The sequence below is a fragment of the Cervus elaphus genome, chromosome 5 (genome assembly GCF_910594005.1).
Source record: "Cervus elaphus chromosome 5, mCerEla1.1, whole genome shotgun sequence".
Lineage (NCBI taxonomy): Eukaryota > Metazoa > Chordata > Mammalia > Artiodactyla > Cervidae > Cervus > Cervus elaphus.
In genome coordinates this window covers 10,894,806-10,921,649 of record NC_057819.1, presented here as the reverse complement: position 1 = coordinate 10,921,649, position 26,844 = coordinate 10,894,806, and the positions used below count along the sequence as shown (strand labels likewise).

Here is a 26,844-nt window from a genome sequence, read left to right as displayed (position 1 = left end):
AGTGCAGAGAGTGGAGCTTGAGGCGAGGAGAGACTGGGAACTGTGAGAGTCCAGATCTGCCGTGTCCAGTGCAGGAGCCAGTAGCCACATGAAGCTGTGGTTTAGTTTATACAGGAGTTTAAATTAATCAGAAATCAATACTGTTAAAACTTTAGTTGCTCAGTCACAGTAGCCATGGTTCAAGTGCTCAATAGCCACATGTGGCTGGCTAGTGGCTACTGTATTGAATGTCAAAGATAACACTTCCATCATTAAAGAAAGTCCTGTTGGACAGCACTGAGACATCTAGATAGTATTTGTAGAGACTTGTAAAAGAAAAAATTGCTCCAAGCCAGGTTCAACAAAACCTTTTTTCATGATGTAATTTAACAGCCTCCTTCTGGGAAGAATTTTAGCATTCCTGGGAAGGGAGAAAAAAAGGGCACTGTAGCAATTTCTAATAAACTTTAATGGGGTTAAGACTTGTTCTGGGAAATCAGTCATCCATCCTGCCAGCTGTCAGTTTAGTAACCTTTCAGTATACATTTTTTCTATTATTTCTTTAGAACTAATAGAACTTTAGTTCTAAAGAACTAATTAGTTCTTTTTCTATTATTTAGTTTCACAGTATTCTCAAAAATGATCTTTTCTTATAAAATGTCTTAGCCAGAGTGAGCCTTCAAATTGATCTGCTAGAGGTTGTACAACTAGGAATGTCTTTTTAAAAAAAAGAAAAGAAAGAAAATTGTTTTCAAACAAACTTAACCAGCTTGTTAAAGGATTTAGGTCTTTTTTCTGGACAGAGGAGCCTGACGGGCTATAATCCATGGGGTCTCAAGAGTCAGACTTGACTTAGCAAGTAAACCACCACCACCACCACCACCTGAGAATAATGGAAAAACATCAAAGAATTCCCCTTTCCTTGATATGCTTTGGTTAAATTTTAAAAATCATGTCAAAGAAAAACATGCACATGGATTAAAATTTGAGGTAGTACATCTAGGCTCATAATGAAAAGTGGGAGCCTCTTGCCCCATCTCTGGCATGTTCCTTATAGGTAGTTCCTTTAATGGTGTGAGCTTTTCCTTCTTCTAGTGGTTACTTCCATGTCTCTAAGTGAAAAGCTTACATTGCTGTTTCTTGATTTACTAACTCCATATGTTGTGTGTTTGTGTTTTGGTTTTTTGTTTTTTGTTGTGACAGATGAGGATTTGACTCAATTCACCTCCTTTTTTTCTTCCTTCCTCCTAGTGTATTTATTTGATTCATTGTAATTCCTCTTTGGAGGAGGATATCTTTGTAACTTATAGTTAAACCTTTATTGTTCCTCAGCTCTAAGTAGTATCTCTTGTCCCCTGACCTTAGGAGACGGAGATAGATAATAGTGTCTCTTCTTGTCCTTTAGTATGGGGAAAGCCAAAACTAAGAGTATACATTCAGGGGAATTCCCAAGAGGAAGAGAGATGATTCACCAACACCCAGCCTTAGAGAGTCTTAAGGCTTGGTGGCATCAGGTATGGTACAGAACCGTTGTGAGACGGGGGTATAAACTGCAAGTTTGTTAAAGGAACTGTCGTCTCCTTTCCTGGTACACACAACATTTGTGCTCAGATGCCAGCCGCCCAGGCAGAAGTCTTGATGTTTATTGTCTGAAGAAACCAAATGACCCTGGAGAAAAGACCCCAGTGTACTGACATTGGGGTTCATATAAGTTAAAGACTTGCTGCCGCAGTGAATCACCCACAGTGATGTCTTCTCGTAAGCAAGCCTCCCCAACCATGTGCATAGCATTCCTTTCTAGTGATGAACTGTTTTAAAAAAAAAAAAGGGCAGACACAAAAACACCCCAAACAAGCAAAAGCCAGGACTTTGGAGAGCTGTGTGTGGAGGGGAGAGGAAGAGATTTTAAAAGTTTGGCAAGGTAGTAATAATTATTTAAGCCAGGAGCTGGGCACATGGGGAGCTCATTATACTACTATTTCTTCTTTTGTGTACATTTTAAAATGACACTAATAAAGTTCTTTAAAAAATTTTAAAGCAGACCATTGAGAAACTCTAGACAAACTAGGAAAGTCTCTAGATTGGAAACTAAAAATAAGAAAAAGAAATCAGAAAAACAGCTAATAGAGTAAGATAAAGACCTCATTAGCACTTACTACTCTGTGAAACATATAAGAAGATACTGCATTCATAAAACAGAGCAGGATGTCACTAAAAAAGGACTCTCAGAATGAGAAGGAGCTTATGATTGTCAAATTTTAAAAATTAATAAGAATTAAAGATATGAAATCTAGAAAGTAGGACAAATAAAGAACAGTAAATATGAAAAGATAAAAGACATAAAGGAATAATCCTTCTGAATACTTAGTAACAGTAGTTCCCAAAAGAGAACAGAAAATAAGATATTATCAAAGAAATAATAGAAGAAAAATGTCAAAGTAAAGGATACTGATGTCTAGTTAAAAGGTCTTTGGCACAGTGAATGAAAAATGTCCACACTGGCACTTCATCTTGAAATTTCAGATTTTCAAGAGCAAAGAGGATTCTAAGGCTTCTGGAGGTAAAATAAAATCACGTACAAGTAATGAGGTGTAAGAAGAACACCAGGCTGTTCAGTCTCATTACTGGATGTAAAAATGGGACAGTACTTCCAGAAATTCTGGGGGAAATCAATATCTAACCCAGAAGTCAGGTAGTCAGCCAAAATATCAATCAGTCATAAAAACAACATAAAGATATTTTTAGACATATAGTTATAGGATCAAAAGCTCATACCTGCCTTGGAGGAAATAGAACAACTACAAGCCTTTGCCTGTGGCATGAAATAAAAAGTTGGGGCGGAAGCTCAAGGGCCTGCTCTAGATTAAAACAATAACCATTGAGTCAAGTTTGGAGTCTGAATCCAATGGACCAATTGTAGAAAAGAAAATTTGGTGACAATTTGGAATTTGAATATAAAATAAATATTAGAGGAAACCAAGGAGTATATTCTTATTTTTAAAGTTATGATAATGGCATTGTGATTATATAAGAAAATGTCCATATTTTTAGAGATGAGTAGTGAAATATTCAGAAGTGGAATTTCATGATGTCTGAGACATGCTTTAAAATGGAGTGAAAAAGAGGTTAAACAAATTTGGCTATATCTGGATAATAGTTGAAATTGGATGATGAATATATGGAAGTTCATTATACTAGTCACAGTTTTTACCTATGTTTGAAAATTTTCATCATAAGGTAAAAAATTTTTAAGTATCACCAGCCATTAGTTTAGCAACTTCTAAAAGACTGACTCAGGAAGCTAAACATAGGTACCTTCCTGGCTTTCTGCTTATGATACTATCACAGAAAGGAACACTGTGTAGCCATTAAAAAGCATGGGGCAGATCTGTGGAGACTGAAGTAAATTAATTTCCAAGTTATATTGTTTAGTATAGAAAGCTTGGCTCAGTGCTCTGTGTGTAATCAATCACTACCTACTGTGTGATAAAAATTGTGGTGGGCAGGTATGGATTCTCTCTGGAATTGGCCTTCTCCTATGATACTAGCTTTCCTCTCTCAGTGGATCATTCACCACAGCATATAAATACAGGAGAGGATATTCAGTCTTGAAAAAGCAGAACCAACTCCTTTGACCCTCTTTCTCCTCCACTCCTCTATCTTTAGTTCCCCTTTACAGCAATATGCTTGAAAGAGTTTATCCTTACTGTTTTACTTTCTTTCCTTCTGTCCTCTCTTGAACCTGCTACAGTCTCACCATGCCACCGTAGCAGCTCTTCCCAAGTTCCCCAGGGACTTCCACAGTAGTAAATTCAAGGGCAACTCTCTTTTCTTTTTACTTGACCTTCTAGCAGTATTTAATGTGTTCTCACTCCCCCATTCTTGAAACTGTTTTCATTTGGACTTTGGGACACTCTTAGGACTTCTCTCGTCACTGGTGTTTCCTATCTCCTGTCTTCCTAACCTCTCAACACTCATGGGCGCCAGGACCTATTTCTAGGACCCCTTCTGTCTACTTTGTCTGCTCTTACTTCCTCGTTGATCTCATCCTGTCTTATAGCTTTAAACACCTCCCTGTACAGATGATGCTCAATTTTGCTTCTCAGCCAAAACCTGTCCCTGAAGCTCTGCATGCATATTGATGTGGGTGGGTGTTTGTATATGCTCAGGATATGAGACTTTTCCAGTTGGAAGTCTGATAGTTCCCTCAAGCTAAATATGCCCTCTACCAAACTCCTGATTTTACCCAGATCTGCTTCTGCCTCAGGCTCTCCCATTTCACTTCATGACATCTGTGTCCTTTCAGTGCTGGCCAGAGACCTTTGTGTCCCTCTCTCTTCCTCTTTTTACCCTTCCCCAGTTCCTTGCCCAGTCAGCATATATTGCCTGCTTTACCTTCAAAGTGTCTCCCAACTGCCTTCACCTCTGTAAAAGTACTGTGTGATTTGGGGCTTCTGTCACCCCACCCCAGCCCCAGCTGACCTCTTGGCTGACACACAGGCACTGAATGTGTTCTCCCTTCCGGGCCTTTGTGCAGGGTCATCTGCAGATAAACAGACAGCTCGTTCTCTTTTTAGGTCTCTGCTCACTTATCTTATCAAAAAGACCTTTCTTACCATTGTTTATAAATTATTTTATGTAAAATATAATCCTGTCCCTCCTTATCCCTTTTGCTTTGGTGCAGAATTCAGCTGTGGCAGTACCAACATGGTGATCAGCAGGAAATACCTTATTCTTAATTTTAACCTTTTCCTTTAAGATTATGGAGTGACCAAGGCATGGACTCTTTCTGCCTGATTTCATTACCTGTGCACTGGACACATCCTTGCTTGAGAATCTTCTGTGACTCTCTTTTACCTTTTCAGGGCACGTGTTTTACATCTCCAGTTCTATTTTGCTCTGAGACTTCTTCCTGTCCCCATGTGCTTTCTGTAAGCTGCTGTTCTTTAGATAGATTCAGTGACAATTTTACTGCTGTTTTGTCTCTTTTTTAGGTCTCTTCTTAACTATATGGTCGGTATAATAAGGGATGCACTAGGTGCCTCTCCCATTTCAACTCCATTGGTTTATGATTTCCTTTAAATTATGATTTGGATAGCTGAGATGCCCTTCATTCATTCAGTGTTAATCCAGTGCCTTGTCTGGGTAGCAGGGTAATAAGCCTTTGTTTTCAAGGTGCTTACATCAGAGTATGGGGAGTTAGTAAGAAAGGAAACACAAGAACAAAATAATTTCAGCTACTGACAAATGCTGGGGAGAAAATAAAACAGGGTAATGCGATAGAGAGTGAGGGGGTCGAGGTGGTGAGCCACTCCGGTTTGCCTGGCAGAGAGGGCCATTCTGAGGAAGGACATTTGAGCTGAAATGAGAGTGATGAGAAGCAGTCATCTATCCTGCCAGAGAAGGCAACCAACCCTCCCTGTTTGCCTGGACCTGAGACGTTTCTTAGGACATGGACCGTTGGTGCTAAAACTAGGACAGTCTCAGGCAAACCAGAACTAGTCCAGTCCAGAAAGAGGGATCAGCAAGTATAGGCCTAGCATGCAGGCGTTTTAGAGGAGGGACAGAAGGCAGTGTGCTGGAAGTGTGGGGAGAAGGGGAAACCGAAGCAGGGAGGTCAGTGGATGTTGGACCCCGTGGGCCTTGCCAGCCATTTGAATTTTGTTTTAAGTTTATTGGGAAGCTGATGCAGGGCTTCAGACAGGGAAGGACATGATTTTATTTACATCTGTAAATGAATCTTTGGCTAATGTAGTAAAACATATGGGGTCAAAGTGGGGAGACCAAGTCGAGAGGCTGGATGGTCCCTGGACTTGAGGTGGTGGCTTGGGCCAGGAAGGGAGCCAGAGGGAAGCTTCTCGTCGTCAGCAGCTGTGTGCTGCTTCTCACTCCTCCCAGGCTCTTCCCCTCCTTTTAAAGTCACTAGTAGCTTTTTCGTCCCAAAGAGATGCTTTGCTAAGTATAGAGGTTCCCAGATTTACTACTTGGGCACCAAAGCTGAGTCCTCTGCTTCTCACAGGTGCTTTATCAGGCTTTCTTTTCAATATTTTCAAAGTACTTAAGCACAATAGCATGACTTTTTTTTTTTCCCCCTTAATTTAGCCATTGTGTTTCTTACAAGCCAGATTGGGCAGTGCTTTTGAATGCCAAGTGATTGATTTTTTGGTCTGGATGCCTTTGAAGGGTCATATTTAGAGTTGTGCAACATAAATAGAGCTACACTTGGTAAACATGAGTCTAGCTGAAGGGTGGGGGTAACACAGTGTGGGAAGATGTGGATGTGTTCAATTTTAGGCGACATAGGCTATTCCAGCCGAAGTGCTGGGAAGTGGGAGGCAGTTAGAAAAGTTGTGCTCAATCCCAGTAGCAAGGATGGGTCTGTATATAGCAATGTAGGAGTCACCGTGGAGAGGTAGGATTGGATTTGGGTCAGGACGTGTGGGCATGCTGTCGCTTCAGTCGTGTCCGACTCTTTGTGACCCCATGGATGTAGTCCACCAGGCTCCTCTGCCCATGGGATTCTCCAAGCAAGAATACTGGAGTGGGTTGCAGCCCTCCTCTTGAGTCAGGACACGGATCTGTTTATTCAGCAGAGCTTCAAGTATTTACTGTGTGCCTCGTGAGTGCTGGAAATGAGACAGCGAACAAGGCAGGCAGGATCCTGGCTCTTGGGGAGCCAGCATTCAGGTGGGGTGGGGTGGAGGTAGAAGGTCAAATAATAAATGAATTAATGAGTAAGATCATTTCAGAGAATGGTAAGTGCTATGCAGATAACATGACGGTGTTATGCTCTGGCTTGCGGGGGGTGAGTAGGAGAGGGTGGAGGGGATTTCTCTTTGGTAATCATGGAAAGCCTCTTTGAGGAGGTGACATTCTATGTAAGACCTAAATGATGGGAAAGAGCCAGGCACACACAGGAGGATCTAGGGACAAGGTGTTCCATCAAAGGTTTCAGAACCAGAGATGGGGTCTAACCCTAAGCAGGCTCCCATTTAAGTAGGTGGAGATGGGAACCAGCAGGTAGGAGGAGCGCACAGAGGGCAGGAACTGACCCAGCTTGCTCATTGGAAGAGTCCCTCACACACAGGTATGTGCTCATGTCGGAAGAAACAAACCAAGATTGCATTCTACCGCTGAGACTAGGGAAGGACAACCCCACGGTCTCTGGCAACCGTGGCACAGCCTGCACAGAAGACAAGGAGAAGCTTGATGATTTTGGTTTTAGGTTACTCTTGACCATCAAGAATGTTCATTTGTTAGAGGGAACTAAGTTAAGTAGCTGTAAAGCTTTAAGAGGCCGAGGCGAGGAAATAGAAACAGCGTTTTCGAACTCTAAGAAACCTTTTTACTTATCTTTTGTGAACTTCTCATACAAGCCTCCCCCACCAGACCCATCCGCCTCCGGGGACCTTGCCTGGCTGTGCTCCCCAGTTTGCTTTCTCTAGCCTCTTCTCTGTTACCAACTTTTCACTTTGGACTCCTTCACTGCTTTATATTTGCTTCTGGAAGCCTTTCCACGCCACACTCCTGTTCTTTCTTAACTCTATTTCTGCCTCTCTTCACTCATGGCACCAGTTTCTGAGACCCCAGCCAGACCCAGAAGTCTGGTCTGGAGCGGGCAGTGGGTGAAGAGGCTGCTTGAGGTACATCTGAGATGTCTGACTGAGTGGAAGTTGAGAAGAGAGGTGGTATTGCAATGGGCCACCGATGTTTTCTTTAAGATCTCGGAGACCTGTGAATATTTGAAACCAAAAAGGAAGAGATCAGAGAGGGAGACTGTGAGGGTGAAGGGGGCAGATGGGAGATAATTGAGGGGACAGTTAGAGAGGAGGTGGAAATGCTTCTTCCTCTGAATTAAGAGGAAAAGAATAAATGAGGCTGAACACCAAGATTCTTGAGTGGGAAGAGAGACGAGTGGGAGCAGCTTATGGTAAGTGGTCTGGATCTTCTCAGTAATAAAAAAGCCAGGAGGTCTGCTTAAAGCCATACTCAAAATTTGGTGGAAGAGTTTTGGAATCACCACCCCAGAGCTTTTGCTGGGGTATAGTCAAACGATGAAGGAAGAACTGCCAAGTACCAGCAAGGATCCAGTTGAAGCTGGCATATATTTTTAGCAGACAAAATCTGCCTTTCTCCACCATTGCTCTGCCAATCCCCGAGCAGCTGGGGCTAATGTTGACTGCTGTTATTACAGAGTTTGGATTTTAGCCACTAATTATATTTCAAGAAGATATAATCCTCATAGCTGTACTTAATAGTAAATCAAGACCTGATTGATTTGTTTTCCTCTCATCTTACTTGTACCTGTCAGAAGCTTGTAATTAGTGAGAGCTGCCTGTGGAATTCAGTATGAGGAATTTTCATCAACAACCTTTCGTAGAACCTATTAAACTTGGCTCATTACTCTTAAGAATCTGGGCTATTAAAAATGAAAGCTCTCAAACATTTAATAGCCTCCCTTTTGTTCTCAGCTTCTGTAGAGCAATTAGGTTTTGAGGTGTACACCTACTCAGGTACAATTTTGGGAAATGTTTTTGAATAACCAGGTGACAATAATACACTTCTGAAGGAGAAGTTTGCTCACTGAATGGAAACAGGTTCCATTTAAGAACTTCTTTTTCTTTAAATATTAGGTGGAAAATGGTGTATTCGTAGCCAACCCGCTTCAGGAACGCACAATTCTAATGAGAAAAGAGGGTGAGTCTGCAAAAAGCATTAATGAGATGCTCCTGAGCAGACTGTCCCGTTACCGAGCCTCGCCATCCGCAACACTGGCTGCCCTCACCGGCTCCACCATCTCCAACACCCTGAAAGAGGACCAAGCAGGTCGGCTGCCCTTCGCTTATCTCATGTTTACCTTGTACAGCTTCACTCAGCTCTATGCATGTTTTGAGAGTATTATCTTAGAGCAGTTTTAGGTTCGCAGCAAAATTAAAGGAAGGTACAGATTTTTTTGTATACCACCCACCCCTACATGGGCACAGCCCCCCTTATTATCAGCATCCCCCACCAGAGTGGTGCACTTGTCACAATCGATGAGCCCACCAGGACACGTAATAATCACCCAGAGTCCACAGTTCACCTTAGGGTTCACTGTTGGTGTTGTACATTCCATGGGTTTGGACAAATGCATAATGACCTGTGTGCATCGTTATTGTATTACATAGAGTAGTTGTATAGACTTAAAAATCCTTTGCACTCTACCTACTCATCCCTCCCCAGCTTCCAAGCCCTAGCCACCACTGATCTTTTATTGTCTTCATAGTTTTGCCTTTTACAGAATATCATATAATCAGATTTATTTAGAACATAGCCTTTTCATCTGGGCTTCTTTCACTTAATAATATATGCCTTTACAATTCCCCCATGCCTTTTAAAAACATGGCTTGATGCATTCAGCTTGTGGTTAGTGCATGCTGCCTGTGGAATTCAGGCAGTACTTGTTATTGAGCTCTTACAGACTTACAAAGCAGTTTGCTTTACATAGTTCACCTTTATATGTCCTTCCAGTCACTGTCCTTTTTTTTTTAATTCCAAACTAATACATACTGTTGGCTGTGAACATGAATTAGCAAGAATCTGTAAGAATTCAACACAGCTCTCTCCTTAATTGTAAATACTTTGTCATTACGGTTAGTATAAATTATTTTCATGTTTAGTATATGCTTCATGAGTGTAAAAAACTCACATTTAACATCATCTTCACTAAACATGGGCTTCCCTGATGGCTCAGATGGGTAAAGAATCTGCTTGCAGTGCAGGAGACCTGGGTTCATTCCTGGGTCAAGAAGATCCCGTGGAAAAGGGAATGGCTGCCCACTCCAGTTTTCTTGCCTGGAGAGTTCCATGGACAGAGGAGCCTGGCAGGCTATAGTCCATGGGGTTGCAGAGTCAGGCAGGACTGAGTGACTAACACTTTCACTTTCACTAAACATATTCTAGACCCAGCAAGTAAAAGGCAAACCCTCTATGACAGAGATTGATTTTTCTGGACTTTGGCATTTAGTGTTTGCACTGTAATATTTTGAAGTAGATAATATGTTTACAGAGTTTGAAAGTGAAAACAATATAAATAGTACATGCAGAAAAATCTCACTCCAGTATCCTGGTGTATTCTGTTATTTGCCCCACCCTGCCCCCTATAGGTAGCTCTATTTATTAGTTTCTGTTTATCCTGGCAGAGTTGATTTTTTTTTTTTAATGCAAAGAGAAATCAAATTAATATAGAAAGATAAATTTATGTATTTTTATTGTTCTTCTTTTCTCAGTAAAAGGTAGCCTTCTAAACATACTGTACTAAACACTTTTCTCAGTAAAAGGTAGCCTTCTAAACACTGTTCTGTACTTTTAAAGCAGGAATCCTTAACTAGGGTAAGAATTCAATGGTTCATAAGCATCCTTTCCCAACGTTTTAAATAACATATTATGTGTATCACCATAATTTTCATCAGAGTTTCACGGTCACATATGACCCCCCGAAAAGTCAAAAACCATTATTCTTGGAGAGTTTTCATATTACATATCAACTACATGAATTTACAACAAATCATGACCTGTAGTAAAAGATAAGGCTAGAAAAAGATGCCATGTAGAGAAAAATAATCTGAATAAATGTATGTTTAAGGAATTTAATGCAGTTTTATGTTTTCATCCTTTTATATATTGAAATGTTAGGAAAAAATATTTGTGATTAATTCTTTGTGAGGCTATCAAATTTTAAATATTTATTAGTCCATATTAGAATTTAAGGATAATATTTTACTTCTATAGGTCTCTATTATATCAAATACAAGTTAGAAATTTATTCATAGTTATTATAACTTGGGTCTGTGGATAATTTGAGTTATAGGCAATACTTTGTAGAGAGCAGTCCTTATTATCTAAATGAATGTTTTCTTGATAAGCTGAAGGCTTGATCTGGGTTTGTCCCTTGGAAGAAAATTGAATCCTACCTGCACAATAGAAATGCTAAAGGAATGTTTGTTACCTAAGAAAATATGAGTGATATCAAAAAGAGGACTCAGTAGGCAAGGTATATTTAGTTCCTCTGAAACTATTATTTGTATTCTAAATATGTGATCTCAATCATTGTACTTTTATGTACATTCTTGATGTATTCATTTAAACATGATGTTGTTACATAAAAATTCACCAGTAATAGGCTAAGTGAATTTTTGACAATTATTCAACATTCAGAAGGTCTAGGATTTTTTATTCTGTGGTAGACTAATACCTCTTACCATGTTAATAAGAGTATGTCTATTAAAAAAAATCTCAGTGAAAATGTTATGCTCACAAAGTTGCTAGCTTTTTAGGGTTTCTTACTTAAGGAAATTTATGCTACTGGATTTATGTCCTAAATGAAGAATATACTTGTTGGAGGCTTGAAGTTTTAAAAAATGGAGTTTAGAACCACAAGCATTCAAAGCAATGACAGATTAGATTTCACTTGTCTCACTTTTCTAATATAAACCATCTAAAGATAATTTTATGTCTATGTAGGCAGTTATATTTTATGCCCTGACAGCTTCCTAGGTAAAACACTCTGATTGACTTTCTGCTGCCGTCATCAGTCCTCACTAGACTAATACATAGAAAATCCTTCAGTTCACCCTACGTTTTCATATGTGCCAGTGAGTAAGGGAAAGTAAAGTACATTTTATACCTTTTAATTATAAACAATAATTATTTTCTTAATGATAGTTTATGTCACGGATCCTAAAAAAAAAAAGAAAGAAAGAAAATGCATCATGGGTTATAAATCCTGCAGGCATAAAATTATTTTGTGATAGATACTGTGAAAGCTTTGATTAACTGGTTATGGGTTGAAATTTCTGGCTGATTCCATGTTTAAAGCTGTTTATAATGAATGAAATATCACAAGCCTGTTAAGAATTTGTTCTATATAAAATGAAAAGATCTCTACTGGAGCACAGTTTCCTGGGGGGGAAATATAAACAGTAGGATTCTTCTTTTATTTTGAGATTTAGTCCATGTGAGGATTCATTCTTTTGAAAGATTTTTTAGAGCCATAAGGGTATATTGAGTACTGGGAACACCTTTGAGAAATGTTCAGATCATAGAACCAGGGGGGCTTGGGGCCAGGTTATGGAGCTAGATCATTATTTTTGCGTTAGCTGATTATTTTTTGCTCTATTTTCTGAACCTTAATATATCCTTGCTAGAATTTGGGGCCCCCTTGTCATACTCTAATTTGGTTTGGTAATCAAATTAATCTGTGTGTCAACTGTTGTTACTCACCATTTTCATTCCTTTTACCAGCAAATACTAGCTGTGGACTTCCTCTAAAAATGCTTCGGAAGACACCCATTTATACCTGTGGTACATACTTGGTGATGCTGGTCCCACCTCCAGGGGGATCAGGCAGCTCTGCCACCCGATCTCTTTTTGGTGGAACAAGTGGTTTGTCGTCTTTAAAAAGTAAGTGAACTTTATTTATGGCTCTTTTCCCAATTTGTCTCCAACTGTGAAATTTAAGGTTTTTCCTAAGAGTGATTTTGTGCTTACTCTGTTAAATGTTTGTTTGCTCTCTGTTAGCAACAAAAAACCCTATCAGTATCATCATAGGCTAGGAGGAATGAAAAATAGAATTTTTGTAGATGATGTAATAGTACACTTCTGAAAACTATTGTCCTGTAAAATTACTCAAAATAATAATGAGGTCAGAAAGATCTTAGGAAATAAAATAATCTGTCATCATTTTATTTATTTGATGACACAGCGAGAACTCTACCCACCATAGAGCTATTAAAAAAAGTCTATGAGAGAACAAACTTAGGGTTCCCAGGAGGAAGGATCGGGGCAAGGGATAGTTAGGGAGTTTGGGATAGACATGTACACACTGCTATATTTAACATGGATAACCAGCAAGGTCCTACTATATAGCAGGAAGTCGGCTCAATGTTACATAACAACCTAGACAGGAAGGGAGTTTGGGGGGGAAATGGATACATGTATATGTATGGCTGAGTCCCTTTGCTGTTCAGTTGAAACTATCACAACATTGTTAATTAGCTATACCCCAAATACAAAATAAAAAATGTAAAAAGCAAAAGTCTGTGAAATGCCTCCATTTTAGGACACATATGTGTCTGAAATGTTAAGCAAAAAATGTACGTGATACAAAATAATGTGCAAAAATTCATTAGTGTTAAGTGTACACATATTTTTATAAAAGAGGGAAGTATACTATCATGATTAAAGTATAACTTACATACCATAAAGTTTACCCATTTAAAATATACAATTCACTGGGTTTTTTTTTTTTTTTCCATTTATTTGTATTAGTTGAAGGCTAATTACTCTACAATATTGTAGTGGTTTTTGCCATACATTGACATGAATCAGCCATGGATTTACATGTATTCCCCCATCCCGATCCCCCCTCCCACCTCCCTCTCCACCCGATCCCTCTTGGTCTTCCCAGTGCATCAGCCCCGAGCACTTCTCTCATGCATCCAACCTGGGCTGGTGATCTGTTTCACCCTTGATAATATACATGTTTTGATGCTGTTCTCTCGAAACATCCCACCCTTTTGGACTCCTGTACACCTGTGTCTCTTTTTCTGTTTTGCATATAGGGTTATTGTTACCATCTTTCTAAATTCCATATATATGCGTTAGTATACTGTATTGGTCTTTATCTTTCTGGCTTACTTCACTCTGTATAATGGGATCCAGTTTCATCCATCTCATTAGAACTGATTGAAATGAATTCTCTTTAATAGCTGAGTAATATTCCATGGGGTATATGTACCACAGCTTCCTTATCCATTCGTCTGCTGATGGGCATCTAGGTTGCTTCCATGTCCTGGCTATTATAAACAGTGCTGCAATGAACATTGGGGTGACAATTCACTGGTTTTTAATATATTCAGAGTTGTCTGACCATCAGCACTATCTAATTATAAAACATTTCTATCACTCCAAAAAGAAACCCCATACCCATTAGCAGTCACTCCTTTCCCCCACCCCCTTACCCAGCCTGTGGCCCCCACCAGTGTGCTTTCTGACTATGGACTTATCTATTCTAGACTTTTCATATGTGTGAAATTATGCAATCTATGTGCTTTTCAGTTCAGTTCAGTTCAGTCGCTCCGTCGTGTCCGACTCTTTGCGACCCCATGAACTGCAGCATGCCAGGCCCCCCTGTCCATCACCAAATCCCAGAGCCTACCTAAACTCATGTCCATTGAGTCGGTGATGCCATCCAACCATCTCATCCTCTGTTGTCCCCTTCTCCTCCTGTCCTCAATCTTGCCCAGCATCAGGGTCTTTTCAAATGAGTCAGCTCTTTGCATCAGGTAGCCAAAGTATTGGGGTTTCAGCTTCAGCATCAGTCCTTCCAATGAACACCCAGGACTGATCTCCTTTAGGATGGACTGGTTAGATCTCCTTGCAGTCCAAGGGACTCTCAAAAGTCTTATCCAATACCATAGTTCAAAAGCATCAATTCTTCGGTGCTCAGCTTTCTTCACAGTCCAACTTTCACATCCATACATGACTATGGGAAAAACCATAGCCTTGACTAGACAGACCTTTGTTGGCAAAGTAATGTCTCTGCTTTTTAATATGCTGTCTAGGTTGGTCATAACTTTTTTTCCAAGGAGTAAGCGTCTTTTAATTTCATGGCTGCAATCACCATCTGCAGTGATTTTGGAGCCTCCAAAAAATAAAATCAGCCACTGTTTCCCTATCTATTTGCCATGAAGTGATGGGACCGGATGCCATGATCTTAGTTTTCTGAATGTTGAGCTTTAAGCCAACTTTTTCACTCTCCTCTTTCACTTTCATCAAGAGGCTCTTTAGTTCTTCTTCACTTTCTGCCATAAGGTGGTGTCATCTGCATATCTGAGGTTATTGATATTTCTCCCGGCAATCTTGACTCCAGCCTGTGCATCTTCCAGCCCAGCGTTTCTCATGATGTACTCTGCATAGAAGTTAAATAAGCAGGGTGACAATATACAGCCTTGACGTACTCCTTTTCCTATTTGGAACCAGTTTGTTGTCCCATGTCCAGTTCTAACTGTTGCTTCCTGACGTGGATACAGGTTACTCAAGAGGCAGGTCAGGTGGTCTGGTGTTCCCATCTCTTTCAGAATTTTCCGTAGTTTATTGTGATCCACATAGTCAAAGGCTTTGGCATAGTCAATAAAGCAGACATAGATGTTTTTCTGGAACTCTCTTGTTTTTTCGATGATCCAGCGGATGTTGGCAATTTGCTCTCTGGATCCTCTGCCTTTTCTAAACCAGCTTGAACCATCTGGAAGTTCATGGTTCATGTATTGCTGAAGCCTGGCTTGGAGAATTTTGAGCATTACTTACTAGCATGTGAGATGAGTGCAATTGTGCGGTAGTTTGAGCATTCTTTGGCATTTCCTTTCTTTGGGATTGGAATGAAAACTGACCTTTTCCAGTCCTGTGGCCATTGCTGAGTTTTCCAAATTTGCTGACATACTGAGTGTAGCACTTTCATAGCATCATCTTTCAGGATTTGAAATAGCTCAACTGGAATTCCATCATCTCCACTAGCTTTGTATGTAGTGATGCTTCCTAAGGTCCATTTGACTTCGCATTCCAGGATGTTTGGCTCTAGGTGAGTGATCATACCATCGTGATTATCTGGGTCATGAAGATCTCTTTTTGTACAGTTCTTCTGTGTATTCTTGCCACCTTTTCTTAATATCTTCTGCTTCTGTTAGGTCCCTACCATTTCTGTCCTTTACTGAGCCCATCTTTGCATGAAATGTTCCCTTGGTATCTAATTCTCTTGAAGAGATCTCTAGTCTTTCCCATTCTGTTGTTTTCCTCTATTTCTTTGCATTGATCACTGAGGAAGCCTCTCTTATCTCTCCTTGCTATTCTTTGGAACTCTGCATTCATATGGGTATATCCTTCCTTTTCTCCTTTGCTTTTCGCTTCTCTTCTTTTCACAGCTATTTGTAAGGCCTCCCCAGACTTAGTGACTGGCTTTTTTTTTAAACTGAAACACAATGTTTCCAAGTTTCATCCATGTTGTAGCACAAGTCATTGCCTCATTTCTTTTTGTGGCCAAATCATATTTGACTGTGTGGATATACTGCATTGACATTTGAGTTGTTTCTGCCTTTTGGCTCTTTTGGGTAATGCTGCTGTGAACATTCATGTACAAGTTTTTGTGTGGACATGTTGTCATTTCTCTTGGGTGTATGTGTAGGAGGAAAATTCTGAGTCCTCTGGTATCTGTATGTTTAACCTTTTGAAGGGACTGCTGAACTGTTTTCCATAGTGACTGTACCATTTTAAAGGCTCATTAGCAATGGTTCCAATTTTTCCACATTCTCTCTGACATTTGTTATTTTCTTTTTTTGTTGTTGTTTTACTAGCCATCCTAGTGGATATGAAGTAGTATCTCATTGTGGTTTGATTTGCATTTCCCTAACAATTAATGATGTTGAACATCTTTCTTGTGCTCACTGGCTTTTTGTATATTTTTTGGTCAAATATCTATTCAAATTCTTTGTCCATTTTAAAATTGGGTTATTTGTCTTTTTATTGACCATTAATCATCTTAAACTTTTTTTTAGTTTCCTTGGCATGGTTTTTTTTCCACTCAATTGAAATTAGCCCCACTTGATTAAAACAGGTCTTCATGGTGCCATTTTTTTGTGAGGATATAGCTTACTCAGTGATTCTATTTTAGACCAACAAGTAAATAAATGCTGAAATTCCTTCTGTGCCCTCTTCCACAGTGGTTACTGTGGAGGCTACTCAGTAAGTGGAAAAAGTGGTGTTTGCCTTGAGGAGCTCATAGTCTGATTAGGAGAAATGATGTCGGTGTGTGAAACGACTAGAAAACGAAGCACAATACTGTGTTCACTGCCTGAACCATGCGGAGCAGATGTTAATGCTGCTGAATCAGAGACAGAAAGGGTCGTTGTCAAGTGGGGTAGAAGGGAGAGACTTCATGAAATTTTGAGTTTGTCCTGAAAAATGACTGTTATTCATGCAAGTGGCCACATGGGGAAAGGCATATGCATGGGAAACATAATGAAAAAGAGATTTGGAGAAGACCATTTGTTGGTGTGCAGGACAGAACAATAGAAAACAGAAAAGAAACAAAGAGTACCGTTTAGATCACAGCTCAAGTCAGTCGTGATGAGAATCTGGATTACTAGGGTGATACAACTAAGAACGAGAAATTTGAGAGACACTGCTCGGATTTTCTGTTGAAAAGTGGGGAAGAAAATAACATCAGTAATAGAGCTAGCCCATCTGCCACAGCAGCCATTAAAGAGCAGTGACTATGGCTCTGTGCTACCCCCTAGCCAGGGGCCTCAGCAAGGGCCACCAGGGGGCCAAGAACAAGAACAGCCCCACAAGACCTGATGCAGAAGGTGTGCACCTTTGCCCCTGAGGAGCAGCATGTCATGGAGCGGCATGCCGAGGTCTCCCAAGAACAAGCAGGCCTCAAGTTCATCAAGAAACAAGGTGGGGCATACATCCGTGGCGAGAGCAAGAGAGAGGAGCTGAGTACTGTCCTGGCCACCGTGAGGAAAGCAGCAGCCAAGGAGGACTGAGCCCCCTCCCCTCTGTCACAATAAAACTTTTTCAGGAGAAAAATTAGCAGCTAGAATATATGTGCTGGTGGAGATCCTTGATGTGTTTTTTAACTCATTTAATCTTCACAATAACTGTATAAAGTAGATACTTTTATTATCTCCACTTTACATGTGGGGCAACTGAGAGGTTCAGTAAATTTCCCAGGGTCACACAGAAGTAGTAGAGCTAGAATTCAAATTCAGAATCCTAAAGCGCATGCTTGTCATCACAGCACTCTCCTTTGTTAAGGGAAAAGGCCAAAATCTCCAAACTTTAGAGCCAGTGCTTGGAAGGATAGCAACTGACCTGTGTTTGAACACCCTCTGACCTTTATTGAGCACCAAATGTATGTAAAGTATTTCTTGTAAATGTTGCTACTTTGTTATGTTAATGATCAAAACCCCTCTTGCAATTACCCTTTTGACAATCTATATTGAAAAAACCCATAAGTAAAAGTTGTTGTTTTAAAAACACTTTCAAAAATATAGTTCACTTTGATGGCTGTTCCTCTTACTGCTTGGAGCTCTGAGTAGTGGGATTTTAGTCCATCATACGTCTAAACTGACTTGTCTTCACTCTGGGCACCATGGGGATGAGTTGGCTGTCCGTTAGTGCCTTCTGAATTTTGTGGAGTCAAACAATTGGGGAAAAAAAGAAAAAAAGATGATTTACTACATTGAAAGAGACTTTATGACAGGTTTTTGTGTGTGTGTGTGTATGTGATCTTAACATGTGACTTTTGTCTCCTCACTGTTACACCAATAGACAACCAAAAAAAGATGTGATTTTGATGAAAGTCTTTATATTAAGAGGCTAAAATTTAACTCACCATCATTCATCTTAAGGCTTACTAAACTGTTTGTTTCCAAAGTCCTGGCCTCTAGCTTGGTGTATAATATTTCGGATGGTCAATTCACAAGTCGTGCCGACCTCATAGATGCTGCTGGAAGCTCCTTGGGGCGTGGTGCTCTTGTGCCAGGATTGGGTAAGAATTAAAGGCTCACATTTATTGTCCTTGGAAAATTAAAAATTTTAGCAGTTTCTTTCAAAAAGTCTTGCCAGTTCTCTATGGTATTCTAGTTTCCTTGAAAGAATTTTTTTATGCTGCTCTTTAGTTGTGAGGATTAATATAAGAAATTGTCATATGTGAAATTCCTCTGCATAAATTATGGTTGAAGATACTGTCCATTATAGGTTATATGATGATCCTATAACAAATTTTTCTCAAGTTCATGCCGTAAAGAAACTTCTTTCCCCTAAGGGATTGGTATACTTCTTATTGTTAGAAGATGAGCATTATGTAATATATTGGATATTCTGTTTGCCTTGGCACGTAGGAAACTTGATTCTGAGTTTCGGGTTCAGTTACTAAGGCTTTTACTGTGTGTTAATGTTAACTAGTCCTATTGTACCTGGGTTTTAATGTAAGCCACTTGAATCCTTTTTGGAGTTGAAAAGGTCACATGTAAGTCAGTGACTAAAAACTTTCTATTCCATGAGACTGTTCCATTTCTCACACATGAGTTAAGCCAAGTAGACTTTGAATCCTCTGAGCCCCAGTCTACTGCTTTGCCATCTCTGGGGAGCATCCTTGCCCTTCCACTCTTTAGCAGTGCTTATGAGAAGTATATATCCGCAGACGATGACATGATAATTGTATAAAGGTTGCTCTTTTTGCAGGTGCCTGTTATGATACAGTGAACAACATGTTGTGGACATGCTCAAATGATTATATCGATCAGTGGTGTAATCCTGGGAATCAGGCCTTCCATTACGTCTGCCAGAGACTTGGAGTCAGCCATATCATCACTGAGCCCAAGGGTGGGTACACTCACTGTCCTACAGGAAGAGATTCTCCCCCAGGAAATAGGAGACAGTACAGCAGCAGTGTAAGTGGGAATGTATCCCAAGCAGCAAACTGTGTCAACAGCCTTCCCTCTTCAAATTTAGAATTTAAAATTCTTGTTATCTGATTGGTTTATGATTAGGTAAATAAATGTGTAAATAAATAGAGCTTTTGAGGTGGTCCATAGGCTCTTTTTAAAAGGAAATTGTTACGACCCTTCTGAATTGTCAGAACTTTAGTACAAAGATTCCTTCTTTATTTGTATTTGGGATGAAATTATATAAGCTGTCATGTTTTGCTTTAAAAACAACTTACTTATACAGAAACTTATAATTTGATAGAATATCCAGCAAATGACCTTTAGATTTCTTAATATTAAAGTTCTTAATATTAAGAATTGTTCATTGTTAATATTAACTTAAAATCTCATGACTTCAAAGTCAACTACAGTGGTATGTATGGAGTAGTGACTCGCTCAGCAAATCCTCTCTTGATAAAGCAGTGATAAAATGAGCTGAATTATCACAAATAACTCTTTCTACAAAATTAAAATGCCAACTAAAAAAGTATTTCTAGACTGGAAATTGACCAAAGGGATATAACAAATTGAGAAGCAGTATTCATTAAAAACAAACAAACAAACAAAAGACCCACTGAACTTTGGCTAGGAACAGTAGAAGTCTATGGTGTTCTTAGCTGGAGATACCCCTGTCCCCCACCTTAAGCTTGATCAGTGCCTTAATTCCGGCAGGGTGGGACAGATCATGGAAGCCAGCAGCTTTGCTGCCAGAGGTGGCTAACTGATTTGGAGTGGAGCATGGAAAAAAGTCATGCTCAGCAGCAGTGTCAGTAACAGTAGTGGTGTTGGTGGCAAACAGAGACAACCAGTGGCTTAACTAGCCTGAGGTTGTGGTCCTGGTTAGGGCAAGCAGCAAACCAGCAGACTAGCCAGAAATTTACTAGTGAGATTTGGGTACTGAGAAAGCTACAAAAAGACCTTCATAAGCTCCTCCAAACATCTGAAGAAGCCAGAGAAGGCCCAAGCTGTTCACATAGGCCTGGCTGAAAATGAGCCTGTATACACATGCAGAAGTTTGAGAGGGTCCAGCAGAAGGTGAAAACCATGGAAGAGTTTGAAACTGCCTGAACTTTGTAGTTCCCCCAGAAAACATGAATCCATCCAGGGTGGAAGTCGTACCAGCTCAGGGTGTTTGAGCACAACCTGTGACTCAAGACGAGGTTACTTCCTACCACTAGGAAGATAGCCTTAAAAGAAAAATGAGAGTAATAAAAATAAACAAATGAAAGAAATAGTAAAATAGAAAGAAGAATTTTTAAAAAGTGAGCAGAGAAACCAGTAGCTAAACACTGCAGGCAAAACTCAGATTTAGCAGATGAAGACTTTAAAGCAGCCTTTATAAATTCAGATAACTAAAGAAAACCATGTTTAAAAGACTAAAGGAAAGTATAATGATCATAATTATAAACAAATAGAGAATTTCAACAAAGAGTTTATTTAAAAAAAAAAAAAAGAACATTGGAAATTCTGGATTTGAAAAGTTCAATGACTAATAAAAAAAATTAATAGAATGGCTCAACAGCAAATTTGAGATGGTCAGAAAAATAATCAGCAAAGTTGAATATAGGTGAATAGAGATTTTTCTAGAAGAGTTACCAGCATGAAATCTAAGCTGAAATGGCCCGAATTCACATCACAACTCTACCATTAGTGTCTGTGTGACCTCAGGTCAGTTACTGACTCTGATTCTTGAGTCACGTCTCTACAAAACAGGGCTAAAATAATCAAAGTTGATAGTGATATTGTAAGGTAATGCGTGTAAAGCATTTAGCCCATTGTCTAGCATATAGAAAGGGCTCAAGAAGTGGTAACTATTTACGCTTTTTTAAAAAAATGGAGATTCCCAAGTGTTTTCACCCCAGCACTCTGTGGCAAGGAAAAGAGTTCTCCAGTGGTAGCGGTAGAGATTGGAGCCAAATTAGTCTCTTCCCATGTGTGTGTACCTTTTGTAAGTGAGAGGTATGTTCTGTGGTGACCGCCCACAGAGATGTCTTTCCTCACAGACTTTCCTTTTCATCTTCTAGAAGAGGCTATAACCACGAATGAGGTTATAAACCAATTATTGCACCACGTTGGTGCGATGTGCATACACCAACTCAATCTTCTTGCTACCAACCCCAATCTTCCAATCACAAGTGTCTTGGGCAAACAGCATCCCATTGAAGCACACCATCTTAGCAGCATTTGTGACATTATGGAGAAGGCCATGGTTAATGGAGACACCTGTATTATACGCTGCATTCTCGTTGTCTTTCAGGTAAATATACCATTTTGAGATAATTGAAATAGAGAAAAAGAAACACAGACTCTGGCTTCCGTCAGCTAATTTCTACTAGGAGAAAAATGTTATAACATTCCTGTTTTGCAACTTAACCATGTTCTAATCCTGTAATTAGAATAACCATCATACTCATTGCATTGCAGTAAATGGAGTATTGCTATATGTAGCTCATTGCAATTAATATATGTAAAATATTTAATTATACCATTACACAATAGAAGAGATTGTGTTTAAAAATACACCTGGGTATTTATTCATAAGAATAACTAGCATGTTCTTTCTTCATAGGGATAATTTTATTCCCAGTAGAATTAGCATTTTCAGATATACCCCTTCTGTTTCTGTAGGTGGTGTTTAAATTTTTCTTCAGCCCACAAACTGAAAGGAATCGAGACATCATTCGACGGTCAGGATTGCTTCTTTGGCAGTTGTTGATGGCACCCAAAGATCAAATTTGCCCTGAAATTCAGAAGGAGGTCTGCCTTGCCATCAGGTAATCAGCACATGATTTTCTTAGTACTCTCTACCAAAGGCTTCTCCTGCGCTTCATTGTAATTGTCGCTCTAGCCTGTTAGCCTCCCATGCGTCCTGCCCCATCCCATAGTCAGGACCTCAGGGACTCAGATGTTCCTCATGTATGGATCTTAAAACGGCAAAAGAAAAAAAAAATCCCTGTAAGTAGATATTTTGGTGGTTTGCGAATAGATGTTATTCTCATTTGGGTCAACGTGTGGCAAGGTGGTTAAGAAACAGGCTTTGGGGGACTTCCCTGGTGGTCCAGTGGCTAATACTTTGCACTTCCAGTGCAGGGGACCCAGGTTTGTTCCTTGGTTGGGGAACTAGATCCCACATGCTGCAACTATGAGTTTACATGCTGCAACTGAGTCCCACGCAGCCAAATAAAGAAAGAAAGAAAGATTTTAAAAAAAAAAAAGAAAGAAAGAAAGAAACAGGCTTTGGCATCAGACAGACCTGGATTCTAGTCTTTGCTCTGCCAGTTACTTCTCAAATGATTCTCTGCCACAATCTACATCTAGCTGGCTTCACTACAGTGGTTTTGTATAATTCAATTCTTAACTGGTTCAGCATCTAGCCTCAGATAGGTTATCATTTTGGTAATTCATAAATATGAGGAGTGGGATACTGTTTATCAAGAAGGTCATTGGACTGAATCACAACAGTAAATTTAGGTTCAACTGCCTTTTTAGTGGTGAAACTGTACTCAAAATGGCATCTTTAATAAACATTTTAAAACTTAGAGTTTGGATATTCTAGAACACGTGTTTAAAAACTTTTCAACTTTTCTGTCATTTCAGCTCTGGTTTAAATATCTTGTACCCAGGTGAAACTGAAATCAATAACTTACTTAAGCTGGTCTTAACAGAAGGTGAGAATTGCCCTTTAAGTTACCCTTGAAAAACCATCCTTTTCTTGTCTCTAAGGAAATGACTGAATTTTATTTTTTTCTTCATATCTGTTAGCGTTATTTTAAAAAGTGCACATATGCCAACACTTAAGCCAGATTGAAAGCAGAAACCATGTTCTATATATTGTCAAGCTTTGTAAACCTCTTTCTAGCCCCACTGTGTAGCATAATGTACCTGGCTGTAGATGTTCAAAGAATGTTAAAGATAATGATTTCTTGGGATTTCTAAGCCAGTTGTTCCCCCACACATTAAAACTCAACTTTTAAAGTTAGACTCAATGACAGCAACAAAACTCACCTTGTTAAGGACACTTTGCATTTATAAGCAACATTAGTTTAAGGAATTAGAAATCACACTTCATGAAATATCAAGACAGTAACTCCACTTTAATCAGGATGTACTGGTTAAAGAAAGTCTGATTGGTTGTGACGTAGTCTTTGCTGCTGTTGTTTGTCTTAGTACATATGCCTGGTGCCCCTCAATTGTCAACAGTCTTCTCATTTACAAACTTTAAAAAAGATAGTATCAGTTTTCTAAGCATGGTTGTTAAGATAGTTTATAGAGCTTTATTCTGTGCTAGGAGAGAGAAACAGTGGCCTCTCCCAGCTGCGGGATGTGATCCTCACTAATTTAGCTGAACAACTTCAAAACAACCGATTCGGCAGCGAGGAGGAGGATCATTACAGGTGATGTGATGTGATTCACTGCTAGCCTTTTCTTAGTGTTTTCCTCAGTAATTAATTTACACTTAAATGTGTTTGATCATCTTGAGTCTCCTGTAATATCTTTTGCTATAATTAGCATGTTAAGTCTAAACTGTGGATCAACTGAAAGATAAAAAATCCCACAGTTGCCCTAATAAATGATAATAGCACATTTCAGTTTTATGAGTAAAATAGCTTGAGCCTGGCAATAAGGGTACTTAGCGGAAGTAACAGGTGGAGCTTATTTAGGAAATTTTGGTAAAGGGCATCATCTAATTGCTGGTCTATGAGAGGGTGGGAGGTGTGGCTAGACCTGGTGAGTAGAGGAAGGTGTGTCTCTGCTATTTATAAAATACTTGAACTAGGTGCTTGAATACCATTGTGTTTCCATAAATTTAATTTAGACAATATATCTAGTTGTTAGCATCATTACTAAGTAAGATGATTCACTTACAGAGCCAATGAATTTTTTGTATCTGCTATTTGTCATCATGTACTGATTGTATAAGTTTTATCCTTTTATTAGTTAACCATCAGTATCTTATTGTTACATTTTTCCTACATTTTAAAGACTAAATGATGAACTTTTACACTACATTCTGAAGATTGTTGTACGAGAATCCTGTATCTTAATCACCAAGTGCCAAACTGTCTCTAAAGATGATTTTCAAAAACTCCTTTCAACTGTGCCTGTAAGTAAAAATGTGTTTAATGAAAGCAAAATTATATCAAGTGTCCTTGTTTTCATTTTACCATTTTGAAGTGTGTGTGTACACACATACTTATACGCATACTTTTCAAGGATAGACTTAATTGATGAAAGTCAATGATTAACTGTGCTTGTCTTAGAAATGTAGAACTAGACAAATCCACTTAGAGTACTTTCTCCAAAGACTTTATTCCTCCAATTTAAATATTAATGCAATAAATTGTTAGACTGAATTTGGATGTTTTCATTTTGTTTAAAATATTGGGGATTTTCCTTCTGTTAATTTTTAATTTAGCATTGTTTTCTAAACCAGCAGTGGTTTACAGAGACTGATAAGAACCAAAAGATTCTTTTAAGGGTTTGGGTAGAGTCTTCTGTCAGAGAGATGCATATGGGGGGAGCAGGGGGAAGAGGAATTACTTATTAAGAGGCAGAAGTTCAAGTATCAGAGTGATTAGTGAGCAATGTATAGCAGAAGGCAGAAACTTATGATAAATGTATTGAAATAAGTCACCTGAGAAACTAACTTGGTCTGTTTTCTGTACTTTCTCTTTTGCTTCCTTTATCAAAATCTTTTAAAAACGTGAGCCCTTCTCTCAGTAGAGTTTAGATCATTTAAATGCCCTTATTTGTATTAAAGGCCGCGTCCTCCTGCCTGCGCTATCTGATGGCAGTTCAGAACCACCTTCTCAGTAACACTATTTTGATTAAGCCTGATGAGAATGATGACAGTGACAACTCCTTGCAGGGAGAGACATTGAAGGTACAGGTAAACACCAAGCTTTATTCTAACGATGCTTTCTACCCAGTGTGTAAAAGCACAGCTTAACTGGCTAAGTTTCTGTCTATGATGATGTCAGAGTTCACCATGTGGCCTATATTTTTGTGTGAGGTAAATATTAGGTCACTCATTTCATAGATTTTTATGTCATTGCACGGTGGTTACCATATTTGTGACACTCCCATAGTGTGTCATCCATGAGCTCCTGTCAGTCTTTTTGTGGCTTTATTTTCATCTGTTTTTAAGAATTGGCACTTAACAAGTGATCTCATATGCACCTGAGAAGTTTAAGTATAAATATATGTATGTATATGTAATAGATAAATGAATCTGGGAGCATAACATTTTAAACAGTTTTGACATCTTGGCTGGTTTATTATGGTCTCTTGATTCAGATAACTTTAAAAAGGGGATAATTTTCTCATACTCCTTATATTGAATAATTTCTGAACCTATAGTTCATTTCATTTTTGGTAATTATTTTTAAGTTAGCTTCTGTGTAAACTCAATAATTTGTTCCCACGTGACAATTTATAGCAATCCACAGATTTTTTTTAATAGCCGTGGTGGTTATAATCTTGACAGATGCTGAGGCTGTTTGCATTGTTCTTCAGAATTTCGTCTTCATGGGAGAGTTAGAGAAATCCATAAGAACTTGATTCTTCTTTAAAATGTTGACTAAAACGCACTGAAAAATTAACCAAGAAAGCTACAGCTAAAGATAAAAACCACTATAGTTTGCCCTTTTCTTACCCTTTTACACACACACACACACACACACACACACACACACACACACACACACACACACACACGAGTTTATACATCTGCTAGCTTATTTATGGGTTTTATCTCACTATGTAATCCGTTTTTAAACAGGCAGAAATACATGAATTAATCATTTAAATTGATGACACTTAATTTAAAAGTGCTCTAACTTCCTAGTCAGTATGAAGGGGCCAAAGCCTCTCCCTGGTAAGGCTGCTGTGAGGAGCAGAGCCGAGGCCGCGCAGCGCCTGGATGCGCTGCAGCCCGCAAGTGGTCAGCGATGAAGGCTGACAGGATCTCATGTAGTCAGCTCAGAATGCCTTTCTCTTAATGATCAACATGTCTAAATAATGCCTCCAAAAGACCCCAGAAAATGCCAACAACAAAAGCCAGTGTTTTATATTTGAAAGGCTAAATGTTACAAATTCTGAACTCCTGGAAAGAAATACTCCTGGTAAAGGCAGAATAGGCTGGCTTGTCTAGGAATTCTGGGGAAAAAAAGGATATACATTTCACCTGAAGGGTTAGAGTGGTTGTATTTTTTTTTCCTAAAAGGAAATAACTGTCAACTAAACATTTCTATGATCTTAACTAGTGTTTCTTAACACATTATTCAGTACTTGTACTCCCACGAACTCTCTAATAGTTATTCTTAATGTTTAATAGCCT

General features: G+C 39.1%; 1 protein-coding gene and 1 non-coding gene across 6 annotated transcripts in view; both read left to right on the top strand.

The window, feature by feature from the left end:
- HECTD4 (HECT domain E3 ubiquitin protein ligase 4) overlaps nt 1–26,844 on the top strand; it is a 166,681-nt gene that overhangs the window by 63,510 nt on the left and 76,327 nt on the right. For 3 of the 5 annotated variants that reach the window (XM_043901667.1, XM_043901665.1, XM_043901664.1), the window contains exons 8-17: nt 8,613–8,805; nt 12,262–12,420; nt 18,452–18,565; nt 19,261–19,401; nt 21,530–21,762; nt 22,134–22,279; nt 23,103–23,173; nt 23,794–23,899; nt 24,489–24,609; nt 25,267–25,395. In XM_043901667.1, the coding sequence (XP_043757602.1) occupies nt 8,613–8,805; nt 12,262–12,420; nt 18,452–18,565; nt 19,261–19,401; nt 21,530–21,762; nt 22,134–22,279; nt 23,103–23,173; nt 23,794–23,899; nt 24,489–24,609; nt 25,267–25,395 (1,413 nt within the window). The remainder of the gene's footprint in view (nt 1–8,612; nt 8,806–12,261; nt 12,421–18,451; nt 18,566–19,260; nt 19,402–21,529; nt 21,763–22,133; nt 22,280–23,102; nt 23,174–23,793; nt 23,900–24,488; nt 24,610–25,266; nt 25,396–26,844) is intronic. The other 2 variants (XM_043901668.1, XM_043901666.1) reach the window with 1 other exon arrangement.
- Nucleotides 18,076–18,223, top strand: LOC122695931. Its single transcript, XR_006341660.1, has one exon. It is a non-coding gene; the product is annotated as a small nucleolar RNA SNORA79 (small nucleolar RNA).